This window comes from Gracilinanus agilis, chromosome 2 (genome assembly GCF_016433145.1).
Source record: "Gracilinanus agilis isolate LMUSP501 chromosome 2, AgileGrace, whole genome shotgun sequence".
In the NCBI taxonomy this organism is placed as follows: domain Eukaryota; kingdom Metazoa; phylum Chordata; class Mammalia; order Didelphimorphia; family Didelphidae; genus Gracilinanus; species Gracilinanus agilis.
This window is the reverse complement of record NC_058131.1, coordinates 324,363,449-324,378,769: the sequence shown is the minus strand read 5'-3', so window position 1 is coordinate 324,378,769 and position 15,321 is coordinate 324,363,449. Positions and strand designations below refer to the sequence as shown.

General features: G+C 35.9%; 1 protein-coding gene across 1 annotated transcript in view; it reads right to left on the bottom strand.

Annotated features, from left to right (window-relative positions):
- The window catches only part of CDK5RAP2 (CDK5 regulatory subunit associated protein 2), a 174,401-nt gene that overhangs the window by 139,983 nt on the left and 19,097 nt on the right, over positions 1-15,321 (bottom strand). Inside the window, exons 2-3 of the mRNA XM_044664271.1 lie at positions 13,714-13,778; positions 9,644-9,711 (exon numbers count right to left, since the gene is read on the bottom strand). Of these exons, the coding sequence (XP_044520206.1) occupies positions 9,644-9,711; positions 13,714-13,778 (133 nt within the window). The remainder of the gene's footprint in view (positions 1-9,643; positions 9,712-13,713; positions 13,779-15,321) is intronic.

Genomic DNA, 15,321 nt, shown 5'->3' with positions numbered 1-15,321 from the left:
TCAAAATAAACATAAATTTGATCTTGTCATTTCTCTTTAGAAATGTTCAGTGGCTCTGTACCTCTCTCCTAAATAAAATGTCATCTCCTTTGTTTTTTTATAAGGCTTTTCACAATCCAGCATGATTCAAATTTCAGAGTCTCATCACATCTTGCTCCCCTCCACATGCTTTAGACTCCAGACAACTCTATACAAAGAGTAACTCTTGCCTCCTGGATACACATAATACTCAGCTACCTCCTTACTTTTCTCAAGTTGTTTCCCTAGATTCCTAATGTTTTCCTTCCCCTTATTAACTTCTTAAATCCCTAACCATCATTTAACTAAGAGTTATTCATCTTGGGTCCATAAATTTTTTTTCAAACCCTTACTTCTGTTTTAGTATCAATTCTAAGACAAAAGAGTGACAAGGGCTAGGCAAATTGGTTTAGGTGACTTGCCCAGGGTCACACAGACTATGAACTTTTTTTTAATATTTTGAGGGGCAACTAGGTGGCTCAGTAGATAGAAAGCCCAGGGTCACACAGTTAGTAAGTGTCAAAGGCAGGAACAGAGCCCATCTGATTAATAAGCTTTGAAGTCAGCTTTTTACTATTCTCCTCTGCTACCTCTTCTTGGAACCTTCTATCCCTTACCCAACAAGCACAATACCTTATGTTCCCTAGGACTTAGGCCTCCTTTATTTTCCAGCTGATCTATCTCACAGAAACAAAGACTTAAGGACAAAGTAGGTAGGTACTTCATAAATATCTGTTACATTATACTACTATAAAGAATAAAGGAGAAGTATAAAAAGGCAGACAAGTAAATAAGTTTACAGATTTAGAACTATACAGGTCCTTGGACATCACCTAGTCTACCTCCCTCATTTTACAGATGATGCCCCAAGTTAAGTGACTTGCCCAAGATCTGAGGTAGCAAATGGCTGAGTCAGGATTCAAAATTTGGAATTCTGACCCTGAATCCTTCCACTGTACCATGGGACCTCCCCATCAGAGGGACCCTCACTCAGCACAATCAAAAATGAAATCTAGTAGCTAAGAAATAGGGGTAAATGACCTCAGCAACCTAGTGTTTGATAAACCGAAAGATACCACCTTTTGGGATAAGATAAGAACTTACTATTTGACAAAAACTTCTGGGAAAATTGGAAAACAGTATGGCAAAAATTAGGTTTAGATCAACATCTCACATCCTATATCAAGATGAAGTCAAAATGGGTATGTGATTTAAATATAAAAGTGATATTATAAATAAATTAGGGGAACATAGAATAGTTTACTGTCAGATTTATGGAGAAGGGAAAGAATTTATGACCAAACAAGAGATAGAGAACATTATAGGATGTAAAATGAATTATTTTTATTATATTCAATTAAAATATTTTCTACAAACAAAACCAGTGCAATCAAGATTAGAAGGGAAGCAACAAACTAAGAGAAAAAATTATAACAAATTTCTCTAATAAAGGTCTCACTTCTCAAATATGTAAAGAACTAAGTCAAATTTATTAGAATCCAAGCCATTCCCCAATTGATAAAAAGTGAAAGGACATGAATAGGCAGTTTTCAGATGAAGAAATCAAAGCTATCAATAATCATGTGAAAAAATGTTCTAAATCCCTCCTTATTAGAGAAATGCAACTTAAAACAACTCTGAAATACCAACTCACACCTATCAGACTGGACAATATGACAGTAAAGGAAAATAATAAATGTTGGAGGGAATGTGGCAAAATTGGAACACTAATGCATTACCAGTGGAATTGTGAATTAATTTGACCATTCTGGGGGGAATTTTGAATTATTCCCAAAGGGCTATAAAAGAATGCATACTTTTTGATCCAGCAATATCACTGCTGGGACTCTATCCCAAAGAGATTTTTTTAAATGGGGATGGAACTGTTTGTACAAAAATATTTAAAGCCGCTCTTTTTGTGGTGGCAAAGAATTGAAAATTAAAGGGATGTCACTCAATTGGGGAATGGCTGAACAAAAGGTGGTATATGATGATGGAATAGGATTATGCTATAAGGAATGATGAACAGGATGGTTTCAGAAAGAACTGGAAAGACCTACATGAATTGATGCAGAGTGAAATAAGCAGAACCAAGAGAACATTATACACAGTAATTGAAATACTGTGGGACAATCGAGTGTGAGAGACTTTGCTACTAACAGCAATGCAATTATCCAGGACAATTCTGAGGGATTTATGAAAAAGAATGCTGTCCATCTCTAGAGAAAGAACTGCTGGAGTATAAATGCAGATGAAAACATGATTTATTTCTTGTTTATTTGGGTATGTGATCTAGGGTTTGGGTTTTACAAGATTATTCAATTACAAAAATGAATACTATAGAAATATGTTTTGCATGATAATACATGTATAATACAGACTGAATTGCTTGTCAACTCCAGGAGGGGTGAGGGAAGAAGGGAAGGAGACAACATGAATCATATAATTTTAGAAAACTTATGTGGAAATTTGTTATTAAAATAAAATAAAATAATACATTAAGTTTTTTTAATTTTAAAAAATTAAGAAAATGAAATCTAGGCATAGGAAACAATACTGTCAGGACCTGGACAAAATCAAGGTACAAAAGATAATTAGAGTATGGCTTGAGCCACTTCCAATAAATTTAAACAAAAATTCATTAACCCATTTAAAGCTCCTCCTTAGAATAAAAAGAAGTCCCTGGAAGTCACCATTCATTATGAGAAACAATATCTCAGGCAACTGGTTAAATAGTTGCTCTTCAAATTCAAACTTAGGAGACTACATAAAAGAATGTCTGAAAGGGCTGTTAAGCCATTCCATTCAGGTCCCACATACAAAAGGCCAATGACTAAGGCTGGGTGATACCATAACACTTGACTACCTACAATGTCAAAGCCTTTGATTCAATATGTGCTGTTCAAATTCAACATCTAAGACATGACCAAAATAGCAATTACAAAAACCAATTTCTAATTAAGGTAGAGATATGGATGAAATCCAGTTGGCTCAGGTTAATCTCTGACAAATGAGGCTACCTCCTAACAGGGTCTTGCTAAAGATAGTTAAATGAAATATTAATGAGAAGGAAAGTGTGAAGACTAGCTTTGGGATTGGATCTTCACTCCAGTGTACCCTAATTCAGTTAAAAAAAAAACTGTTCTTGGGCCAATTCATGACCTAGCCTTCTGTTTTGTATGGTTAGTGTGAAATGGAGTTGTGAAACCAGTGGTAGTCAAACATGCATGTAAGAAATCATCTATCCAGTTTCTTGAATAAAGTAGCTCATATTTATAACTCTAGCAGTGATGGGCAGACTACGGCCTGCGTGCCAGATGCGGCCCACTAAAATATTCTATCCAGCCAGGGGACTTTATTCCTAATCTGACGAATACAATGAGTAGGATACAGTACAATGAAACTCGGAAAGAGTTGCCTTAGAAACAGACTGACAGATGAGCATCTCCTTTCCTTTGGCCCCTCTTTAAAAAGTTTGCCCATCACTGCAGTCTAAAGTATTCAAAAGGTGGTTTCCGCAAAATAAACTTAGGAGGTAGATGACACAGAGTCTGAACTTTAAAGAAATTAACAGATACATAGTTGTTTAAGGAGGGAAAGAAAGAGAATAAGCATTTGTTAAGTACCTTCTATGTATCAGGGACTATGCTAAATGCTTTACAAATATTCTCATTTAATCTAAAGAAGGACTCAAAATCTAAATCTTTGTTTCTAAGTCCAGTTGTTCATTCAATTGGCATTTAAAAGGTGAGGGTGATCCTCAGATTCTCCCATCTGTTTTCCCCAGCACTGAGGGAACAGGGAATACTTTCTAAATAAGTGGGTTTTGATATGTCAGTGGCTATACCAGAAAAATAAGTCAGCTCATATGCAAAACTTGGGAATCTGAGACTAAATTTAACTGGAATAAAATTATAGAGTACATTCTTCCCTTCTTTGCAATAAAGAAGAATAAAGGATGTAAAAAACTTCATCCATTGTCAGACTCAGTTGATATATTAGGAGGCTTTACACAAATGGGGTTTTTTTGCCTCTTCTTTTTTATTCTTTGTTACAAGGAATGGCTTGCCAGAAATGAAAGAGGGCTATTTCCAGAAATGAAGATACTGTGAAAAAAAAAAATATATATATATATATCAAAAAATGTTTTTAAAAGTAATTATGGAGGCAACTAGGTAGCACAGTCAATAGAGGACCAGCACTGGAGTTGGGAGGACTTGAATTCAGATCTGTCCTACTAACTATGTGGCCCTGGGCACCTCACTTAATATCTCAATTGACTAGGCCTTATACTGCTCTTCTCTCTTAAAATTGACACTAAGAAAGAGGGTATGGGTGAGTTTAAAAAACAAATAAATAATTTTTAATTAATTAAGAGATATAGTCACCTAACCTTCAGGTCCATGGCAAGGAACAAGAACACAAAAGGCTGAAAAGCTGAAAAGGCCCTCGAGGTCCTTTTGTTTTTTGTTTTTTGTTTTTAACCTTACTTTCCATCTTAGAATCAGTACTGTGCTAGGTGATTTGCCCAAGCTCACACAGCTAGGAAGTATCTGAGTATTGAACCCAGGACTTCCCATCTCTAGACCTAACTCTCAATCTTCTGAGTCACCTGGCTGCCCCACTCAAGATACTTCCTAACTGACCTGAGGAAAATGTTCTTCTAGGGCTAGAAAAATCTGCTGACCTTATCAATTTAAAGGCATACAGATCAATTAAGAAAGAAACAATCTAAATGTGGGAGCTCCTGACATTCTCTTATATAAAGGAGAAATTTCTCTTCCCCTACATAGGCCATTCTGTTCCTAAGGCCTTTTTGCTTCCAAGAACCCATGCTGGGTTCAGGGAGTCAAAAACCAAGCTTTCACTTAACTTTTTGACTTAACACCATGTTTTCAGACCTTGGGCCTAGAGTCTTAGAGATTCCTTTATCTGTACATTCCCACAATTAAAAGGGGGTCTTCCTGCCCTACACAGTCATTTATTACAAATATAGTAAAACCTTCTCAAGAATTTAGACAAAGGGCTTGACCGTGACATATTCGTGGTAGCAAACAGCAAAACATAAAAGAAATAAAAAGTTGAAGGCACTATTATGTATTTCCATGGCTAAAATTCATGATTTTATTCCTTAATTAATTCAAAAAATTGATCTCTAAACCTTAAAAAAAAATACTGTATAGTAAGTTAATATTCACTCAGGACTTCACATAGTGGGGTATAGAAAATGGATATGTAAGCAAGTCCAGGGGTGTGGAAAAACAGGCTACCAATTACATTCATCCCTCTCCACTAGAACATGCTGCTTTCCAACAGAGGTTGATAACTCTAGCTGTTGCTTAACCAGGAGTGCCCACCTAATAATAACCAAACATATTCAAATCCAAAGTTCTGCCCTTAATATTAATTTCTATTTTATAACATTCCTCCATCTTCAAACTAATGCAAAGGCTGACTGTATTACAAAAGGTAAAACTTGAAATTGAACATGAGCGAATACCCAATACCTTCTTCCTCTGGCATAGATGCATGACCCAGTGATGTACAACATCTCTTAATTCCCTTACCTTCCTGGGGAAGAAATTAATAATACCCTATGATAATGCGCTATGTGGAATGGCAGAAATGACTTTAGTAAAGGCTTCCAGAAAAGTACAATAGCATTAAAAGGCTAAACAAATAGGATTTGTTCTGATTAAAAAGCTGAATGAAAATAACTTCTTTCTGAATGGGAGGCTCATCCAACAATTGGTTATATACCCCTGCTGCCAGGTCCAACGTGGCCTAAAAGGAAAAGTGGGTCATTCATACTATATATATAAATAATATATATTATAAGTAACATATATTTTATATTTTACATATATGGAGGTCATCCCAAAGCGAGTAATTTATAATTTTAAATCACCCAAATATCAATCTGCATGTCTAATCTGGAAATAATTTAGAAGAACAATTCCTGGCTGAGCCCTACGCATATGCCACCTGTGTGATTTTACATCCATAACTAGAAATAAGTAGACATAAGATCAGTTAATACATGTGTAAAGGGACCTAAACTCACTCACCTCTAAGACTTCCTAGCAATAAATCCCTATCTAGGGACACTTAGAAGGCAAAGTAGGGGAAGAAGCAAAAAGGCTTTGGCTTCGAGTCATGAGACCCAAGATAGCATCCTCTCTTTTGCCCACTAACTTCAAACCTTGAGCAACTCACTTTGCCACCCCTAGTCTCATCAACAAAATGAGAGCATTAGCAGTCTACGATCATTTCCAAAAGTGAAATTCTACAATTCAATGAGTAGGAATAAGCACCCGAGTTCTTATCCCAGATCTGCTGGTTTAAATAAGTTTCTCCTCTAAATTTCAATTTCATCCACTGTAAAATTGGGGGGGGGGGGGGGAGAAGTCCTCTGTAAAGTACAGAACACTGACTGAGAGCTATTGTTAACACTAAAACAAGTCATTCCTATCCACAAGTATGTATACAACTCAAGAAGCCAAAAAAATGCATCTTTTACAAGCTTTCCAAAGAAATGCTGAAACGTCTTGTGGAAGAAATCAAACATTTAATGGTTCAGTCCAAAAGAAATATCTGAGTGACTTCAAAAAAGAACTGTGAGGGGGACAGCTAAAAAAGAGTGGCCATTTCAATTTCAACTGTGGTATTTGCTCCTGCAAATGCTATAATAAAAAATATTAATGCCATAAAACCTTACAGCAGCCAAAGGACTCCAGTCATAAAAAAAAAAAAAACCATAAATCTTTAAAGATATTGGCACCATAGATTGTAGGCTGCCTTCAAAAGCTCACTGGCTTTGCAAGTTATTAGGTCTTCAAGACCACTTTGACTCAGGAAGACTTGAGTCAGATGAAAAATGAAGACAAAAGAAGAAAGACCATTTAATAGTAAAGCACATTTTAATTATATGCAACACATGATAATCAAATCTTATCCATTTGAGGACCTAAACTCTACAACATATAGTTTATACAGTTGAAATTACCACTGCTCAAAGCTCAGAAATTACTTGTTTCCATTACAGATCTGACAAGTAATTTCTTCAATTGGTCACTGGTGGTTTGCAGATAACTATTAGAGGTAATGAGTATTCTAAATTAAATCCAAAGACAGCACCACTCCATTCCAGAAAGACAATCGGGGATAAAGAAATATAATTGCAAAGTGTTATACCATTTGTTTCTTCCAGCCCTTCTTTGATAAATATCTTTTCCATCTTCTACACTATGGATTTCAGCTAAATACAAATGAAGAAGAAGGTTCTAATTCATCTCATGTTGACTAAGTGAATCTTGCAGTTAACTTGTTCAGAGGAACTAGAGTAGGGGAGGAAAAGTCTACTTTCCTGGTAGCTAACAATAAGGGTAGAACATTCCCTACTAAATGAAGAAAATATTTAAATACAAACTTAAATGTTCTAATATACTCATCAGCAATAGTATACAAAATAAATTTCATCTGCTACTGAATGTACACCAAGGAGTCCAATCACAGGAAGAAAAGTTCCATATATAAAACAAAACATAAATTGCAACACTTTGGATGGGGGCCAAAAATCTGCAAATAAAGTGACTGTCTATCAATTAGGGAATGGCTGAACTGCTATTTTGTAATGGAATACTGTTCTTCAGTAACAAAAGAATAAATATAAAGGATTCAAAGGCCCATGGGTACACCTGAGGAAATCAATATAAAGTGAAGTAAGCAGGACTAGGAGAGCAATGGACATAATTACGCAATTTCCACCAGCTTGTTTCTGTTTTTAACTGGACTCCCTGCAATTTCACTGGTGCAGGAACTCCTAGTGAAAAACTTCTTCCACCAATGCAGGTTGGTCAGCACCTTCTCTGCTACTTTTAATCTTAAAGGGTGGCCTGTGGAAAGGGAAAGTCTAATGACATGCACAGGGTCACAGATTCATTATCTGTCAGAGGCAGAACTTGAACCTGGCTCCTCCTGACTTCAAGGCCAACTCATTATCCACCCTACTATGCTATTGTTATTCCAGCTTAGTTTGTGCCTGACACTATGTGACCCCATTTGAGGTTTTCTTGGCAAAGATACTGGTGTAGTCTGCAATTTCCTTTTCCAGCTCATTTTCCAGATGAGGAAACAGAGGCCAACAGGGTTAAGTGACTAGCCCAGGGTCACACAGCTGGAACATGTTCAGAGGTTAAACTTAAACTCAGGAAGATTAGTCTTCCTGACTCCAGATCCAGTGCTCCATCCACTATAGCACTTGGATGCCCATAAAAAAAAATACAACAAAGATATGTATGTTGTTCTTTTCAATTATATCTGATTCTTTGTGACCCCATTTGAGGTTTTTCTCAGCAAAGATAATGTAAATGATTTTCAATTTCCTTCTCCAGTTCATTTGACAGATGAGGAAAAACTAAGGGCAAAAGGATAAGTGACTTGCCTAGGGTCATAGTTAGTGTGTGAGATCAGATTTTAATTCAAGTTTTCCAGATTCCAGGCCTCGCACTCTATCCACTGTGCCACCTAGCTGCGCAATGCCATCATGACTTATGCTATAAATGAAAATACCAACAAAAGGCAGCCAGATGATAAAATATAACATTCCCTCTCAAAAGAGATATCAGGGGACTCAGGAGAAATATGGAATGTTGTATCTGCTACTAGCCATGGTTACTCTATGAAGTTGCTTTGCTAGACTATTTTCCTTTGTTACAAAAGGAAGAGTTCAATAGTGGGGAAAGAGAGAAGAAGAGAGATGTGAGAAGGAGAAAAACATTGGGAAATTACTGTCATATAAAAACAGAAGGGCAGCTAGGAATCTCAGTGGATAGAATACTGGCCGATCCTAGAGTTAGGAAAACTCATCTTCCTGGGTTCAAATCTGGCTTCAAACGTGTAGGACCCTGGGAAATTCACTAAATCCTGTTTGCCACAGTTTCCTCACCTGTCAAATGAACTAGAGAAGGAAATGACAAAACTCTTCCAGTATCCTTGCCGAGAAAACCCTGAATGGGGTCACAAAGGGTAGAAATCAACTGAAAAACAACTGAATGACAAAAATAAAAGCACCAAAAAATTTTAAACTATCAGTTCTAAACTTCATTTAGTATCTTGTCTATCTGACAATTAATCCAAATTATGTTGATGACTCACATTTCTTACTACAAAAATAATGATGAACCTAAAGATTCAAGGTCTAACTGTGATATGGTAACCCCAACAACTCCAAAATTTTGCAGAAAAAAATGAAAACTGAAATAGTGTCCTAAATAATGGGAAGCACCTATAAATATCCAAGAGTTCACAGACAAAAAAAAGATGGAGTCAGCACCATTAGACTGGGATGCAAAAATGAACACCAAATTTTACTTAAGAAGTGACAAATCTTTGAACCCTAAGGTACTTGTCCCCATTCTAGGAACAAGATAAGTAGCTTCTTGGCTTCATAATCGAGGCCAAAATGATTTAGGCTCATTCTTGAGGTACCACCAGGAAAGTGTTCCTTCTCTGTTGGTATTTAGCCTTAATAGTTCTCTGAAAATACAGCTCCCTCTGGGTTCTGGATTGCAGGAGGTAACAGGCTTGATTTGTTAACTAGGGTAACAAAGATAGCTGCACTTACATTTTCAAAGTCTTTCATGTTTCGAACTCTGGTGGGAGACACAGTTTCTTCTGAAGCACTTGGGAACACTAAAAATTAGAAGAGAGACAACTGAAAAAAAAGCATAGTATACAAATTACCAAAATTCACATTGGGAAAGGGTCATGAGGAAAACAAAATTCACAGAAACATACATTGTGCTAAACCATTTAAGTTTTTTCAGCTACAATTTACCAGCTTGGATCTAACTAAATCCCCAAACCACCATATTTAATATTTCTAAATTGTATGAACTGCTCCAAGGGTAAAAGAATGAAAGAACATGAACTAACAACATCCAAACAATATGTTCAGTAGTGATTAGTCTGATAGGGCTGGAGGGCACTTTACAGATCACCCAGTCTAGTCCAACCCCTCTATTTTATAGGCAAAAGCCCAGAGAGGGAAAGCAAGTGGCATAAGGTTACACAAGATTCAATCCCAGTCTATTTTGAAGGAAGCCAGGGTTTCTGAAAGATGAGGATGAAAATAAATTCATTCTAAGCATTAGGGGTAGGGGAAGACAGATGGTATAAATTCATGGAAGAAGGGGATAGAATGTCAAATTTGAGGAACGGCATACTTTCTTGTTGGCTGGAAAATACAGTGTATCATATATGGATAATGTGAAATGAGAACTGGAGGTAAAGGGAATATAATTGGGTTCCAAAATGACCTATAGACAATTGCTCATATCTACCAGCAATCAGAATTGGTCAGTTTTATATCCTCAGCAAAAATTCTCATGGGCTCATTGAGAGAAAAAGAACTACCTTTGAACTGCTTATTGTGAACTAAGGAAATTGGAAAAATGAAGGCACATGATGGAACCCAATTTTGCATTAGCAGTTTGTATTTAATGTTCCTTTTTTATGAGCCCTTATATTTAATTTGTATTCTACATTGTATACCCGTTTTACTTCTTCCTCCTATACTATAAGAACCTCAAGAACAGGGAATATATTTTATTTATCCATTACTGCCCATAGAACACTGTAAATGCTTATTGAATATGAATGTATGCCCCATGTTCTATACATTTGGGAAGAAAATAGTGCACATTCAATTCAATTAAACAGACATTTATAAAGTACCTAAAGGAATGGTTTTCAAAATAACTGAAGCTTATCTCTTTAAATACTAAAATTTCTGGAGAGTGTTTTAACCATTTCTCATGGAAACATAAAATAATAGTAATAATAATTCACATTAATATTGTGTTTTTAAGTTTATAACATACTTTCCTCACAACAAGCCAATGATTTAAGTAATCCAAGTATTGTTATTCCCACTTCATAAATGAGGAAAGAGGTACTCAGAAATTTTTACTTTCTCCAAGGTTGTATAGCTAGTAAATGACAGAATCATTTACTTAAATCTAGGTACTCTATCTCTTCTGGGTTTAGTGCTTTTAATTACTTGTTTCTGACTCATCAAACGAGAATATAATGATCATATGAAAGGAAAAGAGCCTAAATTCACAGAAAGAGCACTGACTTCTTGTCAAGAGACCAAGGTTCTTTCTCACCATTCTACTGTCTAATTCTAAGCAAATCACATGACTTCTCTGGGCTTCAGTTTCCTCCTATACAAATTGGTAAATAGGAAAATGGGAAAGGGGGGGTAGGTTTAATTAAAGCTTACCACCTGTGTGATACTAGGCAGGCCTCAGTTTCTTTATCTGTAAAAAGAGCTGAGAATAGTTTGCCTAGGAAGTCCCTACTAGCTCTAAAATCTATAATCACTAATGTCCCTTTCAGCTCTCCACAGATATAATATACAATATATAATCAATCACTGGATTTTTCCTTCAATTCAGGGTCATTATGAACATCAATTATCATACTACAGCATAATGCTATGTTGCCTCAAGGGGTTATTGAGATACTACTATAGGGCTGTTTGCCCCTATATTAAATGATCCTATACTACTTTATTTTTCAAGTTCCAATGTCTATTACTCATCCTCTCTCTTCAATTGCTAACACAGCAGTTTGCCACAAGCAACCCAGAATTACCTTCCTAATTTGCTGTTTTTCTAATTAGCTGCCAATTGATAAAGAAAACAACAAAGGTGGTTAAAAGGTGAAAAGCAAATGAACCCCAAATGACAGACTCTAGAGATCTCCTAGGGGAGGGTAGGAAGAAGATCTGTTTTGACAACTCAAGAGGCTTTTGATAATTTATTGAGTTTTTCAGTAAATAGCAGTTTCTAAATAAGTGTCCACCAGAGAAATGATATGTTACTGAATAAAAATCTCATAGATATATTCAATTTCAAATAAATTTCAGATGTACTTATAAAAAATATATTATGAAATAAGTACAAAAGAGAAAAACTTGGAGGCACAAGATCTAAATTAACTTCAGGCCAGGAGTTTCTTGGTCTTTTTTGTGTTATAGGCCCCTTTGGAAGTCTATGAACCCCTTCTTAAAATAACATTTTTAAGTGCATAAAGTAAAATACATAGGATTACAAAAGAAAACCAGTTATAATGAAATGTAGTTATCAAAATGAAATCTTTCTTTGAGCCCATTGTGGCTCTGTGGAGCCCAAGTTAAGAACTTTGCTTTAGGCAGTTTGGTAAAATACAAATAGCAGCCAGAAAAAAAAAAAAAGCAGCCAAGTGGAAATTAAGAAACCGAGTTCTAGTTCAGGTTTTCCCACTATTAACTGTATGATCTAGGGCAGTATTGGCAAACCTTTTAGAAGAGTGGGTGATGTGAGAAATGCCCTCAGAAGCTCATGGAAAGGGGAGGGGGGGGCAGCCCAACCTCGCATCCCTCTGGCTGTCTAGTAACAAACTCTGTGCTGAGGCAACAGTGCACATGCCCACAGAGAGGGCTCTGAGTGCCCCCTCTGGCACACATGCTATAAGTTCACCACCACAGACCTAGGACAAATCATTTCCCTTTTCTAGACTTAATTCCTCTTCAGTAAAATTAAGGGATTGGACCAAGTGATCTCCAAATCCACCATGTTATTACTATAAAATATTTCAAAAAAACAAACTTTTAGCTTTTTCTAAGGAAAATATATAAATAAAAGCTCCCATTTCTCAAGTTTTACAAATTGTTTTCTTCAGAATCCTAGCAATTTTAAAAAGAAGCAATAATCAATTTATTGAGCATCTACATTGTGCTAAGTCCTGGAAATCCAAATAAAAAAGTACAACTGTTCCTGTAGATTTGAGGGCCTAACTCCTATGCAAGGAATATAGCATGTTCACAAATAATATAGATACAAGGGATAGGTACACAGTAATGGGAGGGGTAGGGGAGAAGACTGAAACTAGGGAAACCAGAAGAGATCTCTGGAAGGAAGTAGTACTTGGGCTAGGACTTGAGTGAGATTGAGCTCCAAGTGTCAGAAGTGAGATGAGAAGGGAAATATTGCAGGCACAGGAATGGTTTAAGCAAAGGCACAGAGATGGATGATCAAGCATCATTTACAGGAAACAGAAGTAGGCCACTTTGGATAGAGTGGATGAGGGAGATAGTGCAAGCATTACCATCGACAATTTTAGAGATGAGGAAACTGAGACTCAGAAAGGTTCATGACTTGCCCAGGATCACACTCTGCTAGAAGTTACAACTAGAATTCAAACCCAGGTCCTTCTGACTTCAAGACTAGTTCTCTTTCCCTTGGGTACTGCATTTATTTTCTATAAAACTGAATCTCTTGATAATGAACAACAAAACACAAATTGCAAAAGAATTCTGTGCCAAATAATCTGGTTTAAACATGATACAGTCTTCATTTATTAAGAGCTATTCCCCATGGTCTACAGCCAGCTACAAGACCCAAATAGGTCCATCACAAAATGACTGGAATGAAGCTGGCAGACAAGAGTTGGGCAGTTTCACAAAAAGGATTTGGCAGAGTAAAAAAATCAAGACACAATTTTTACTGAACTACCAACTACCCTTTAGCAAGGGCCATTGCAGTCTAATTTTCTGACCTAATCATCACTTAGACACCCCCATAAATCTAAGAATGGCCAGTCTAGGTCCTTCTTAATGAACAAAAGCACATTATTTGCTGTACTTACCAGTACTTCCCAGACCAAAATTAGGATCAATGTCTGAATCATCTGGTAAATTTGAAATAAGAACACTAGGAAAAAACATGCACAACAAAACAAAATATTAGACAGCGTTTTAACAACAGACAATACTAAGACTGCCTTGGGCTACTAATAAGACATTAAACTATACTGGCCTCAGCTAAAAACAAATCAAGAAAATGTGCCCATGATATAACTAGGAAATGACACTACCAACAAATCTTTAGAATGTGACTCAGGAAAATAATGGCCAATTCAGGTGCTTCAAGGATACCATAAAAGAAACCAAACATAAACATGTGGAGAACTCATTATCCTAAGAGGTTGTAATACCTAAAAATAAAAATTAAAAGTGGGAGGGGGAAGGAATAGAAACACACAGAGAGATAGAAGTATAACAGATTATTAAATGAAACTAGGAATATACAAAGGACATTCTTAACTTTTGAGGTAGACATCACAAAGGGTGTCATCATGCTGTTATTAATCATATGAAAAGATGCTTATATACCTTAAAAATCAGTGAAATACAAATCAAGACAATCTTAAGATACCACCTCACATACACCAGAAGGGAAAAATTATTGATAGTAAAAAAATATAAAAATATCAACACTGGCAGTGATATAGGGAAAAGCCCTTATTATACAGTTGGTGGAGTTTTAGAGGGCAATAAAAGTCATTAAATCAATCATACCTTTTGACCCAGTGACTCCAATGCAAGGACTCTATCCCAAAGACACCATAAAAAGGAAAAAGGGGCCTGCTTGTACAGAACTATTCAAGACTATTTTATTTGTAATAGCAAAAGAATGGAACCAATGTTCAGAACATGACTAAATTAACTATGATATATTAATGTAATACTGAATTATAATAATGTAATATTGTAAAACTGAATAATATGGTACCAGGAAAAATACTAATAATTATATTGTGTTCAAAGAAACATGAAATGGAAAGTATCAATGTCTGCATTCTCATAAAGGAAGCCTATTTTTAAAATAGTATTCACTTGTAGATCCCAGTGGAAGGTTAATATGTAAGGAATTAATTCCATAGAGGGCAGAAGGGCTGGTGTCCAATTAATTAATCAATAAGCACTGTTCTAATTAACTATTTTAAGAAGCAGCTACTATGTACCAGGCACAGTGCTGGGTACTGAACATTGAGGGAAATAAGACAGTCATATTTAAGAGGTTTATATATATTCTATTAGGAGAAATATGTACATATGTGTATATATATATACATATATATATATATATACACGCATATAAACAAAATAAATATTAGGCAATGAGTGAAGGGGGAAAACAAGCAGTTGGTTAGATCAGAAAAAGTTCCATAGAGAAAGTAAGTTTTAAGGTGAGTTTTGAAAGAAACTAGGGATTCCAAGAATCAGGAGTAAAGAAAGGGTGCATTCCAAGTTGTAGAAGATGAATCTGTACAAAGGCAAAGTGACAGAAAGGTGGAGGGTTATTTGTAAAGAATAGCAAGAAAGCCAGTCTGATTAGACCACAGAGCATGAGAAGCAGAGTAATAAATAAGAAGCCTAGAAAAGCAGAAGAGAATTGAGCTTTAAAGGACTTT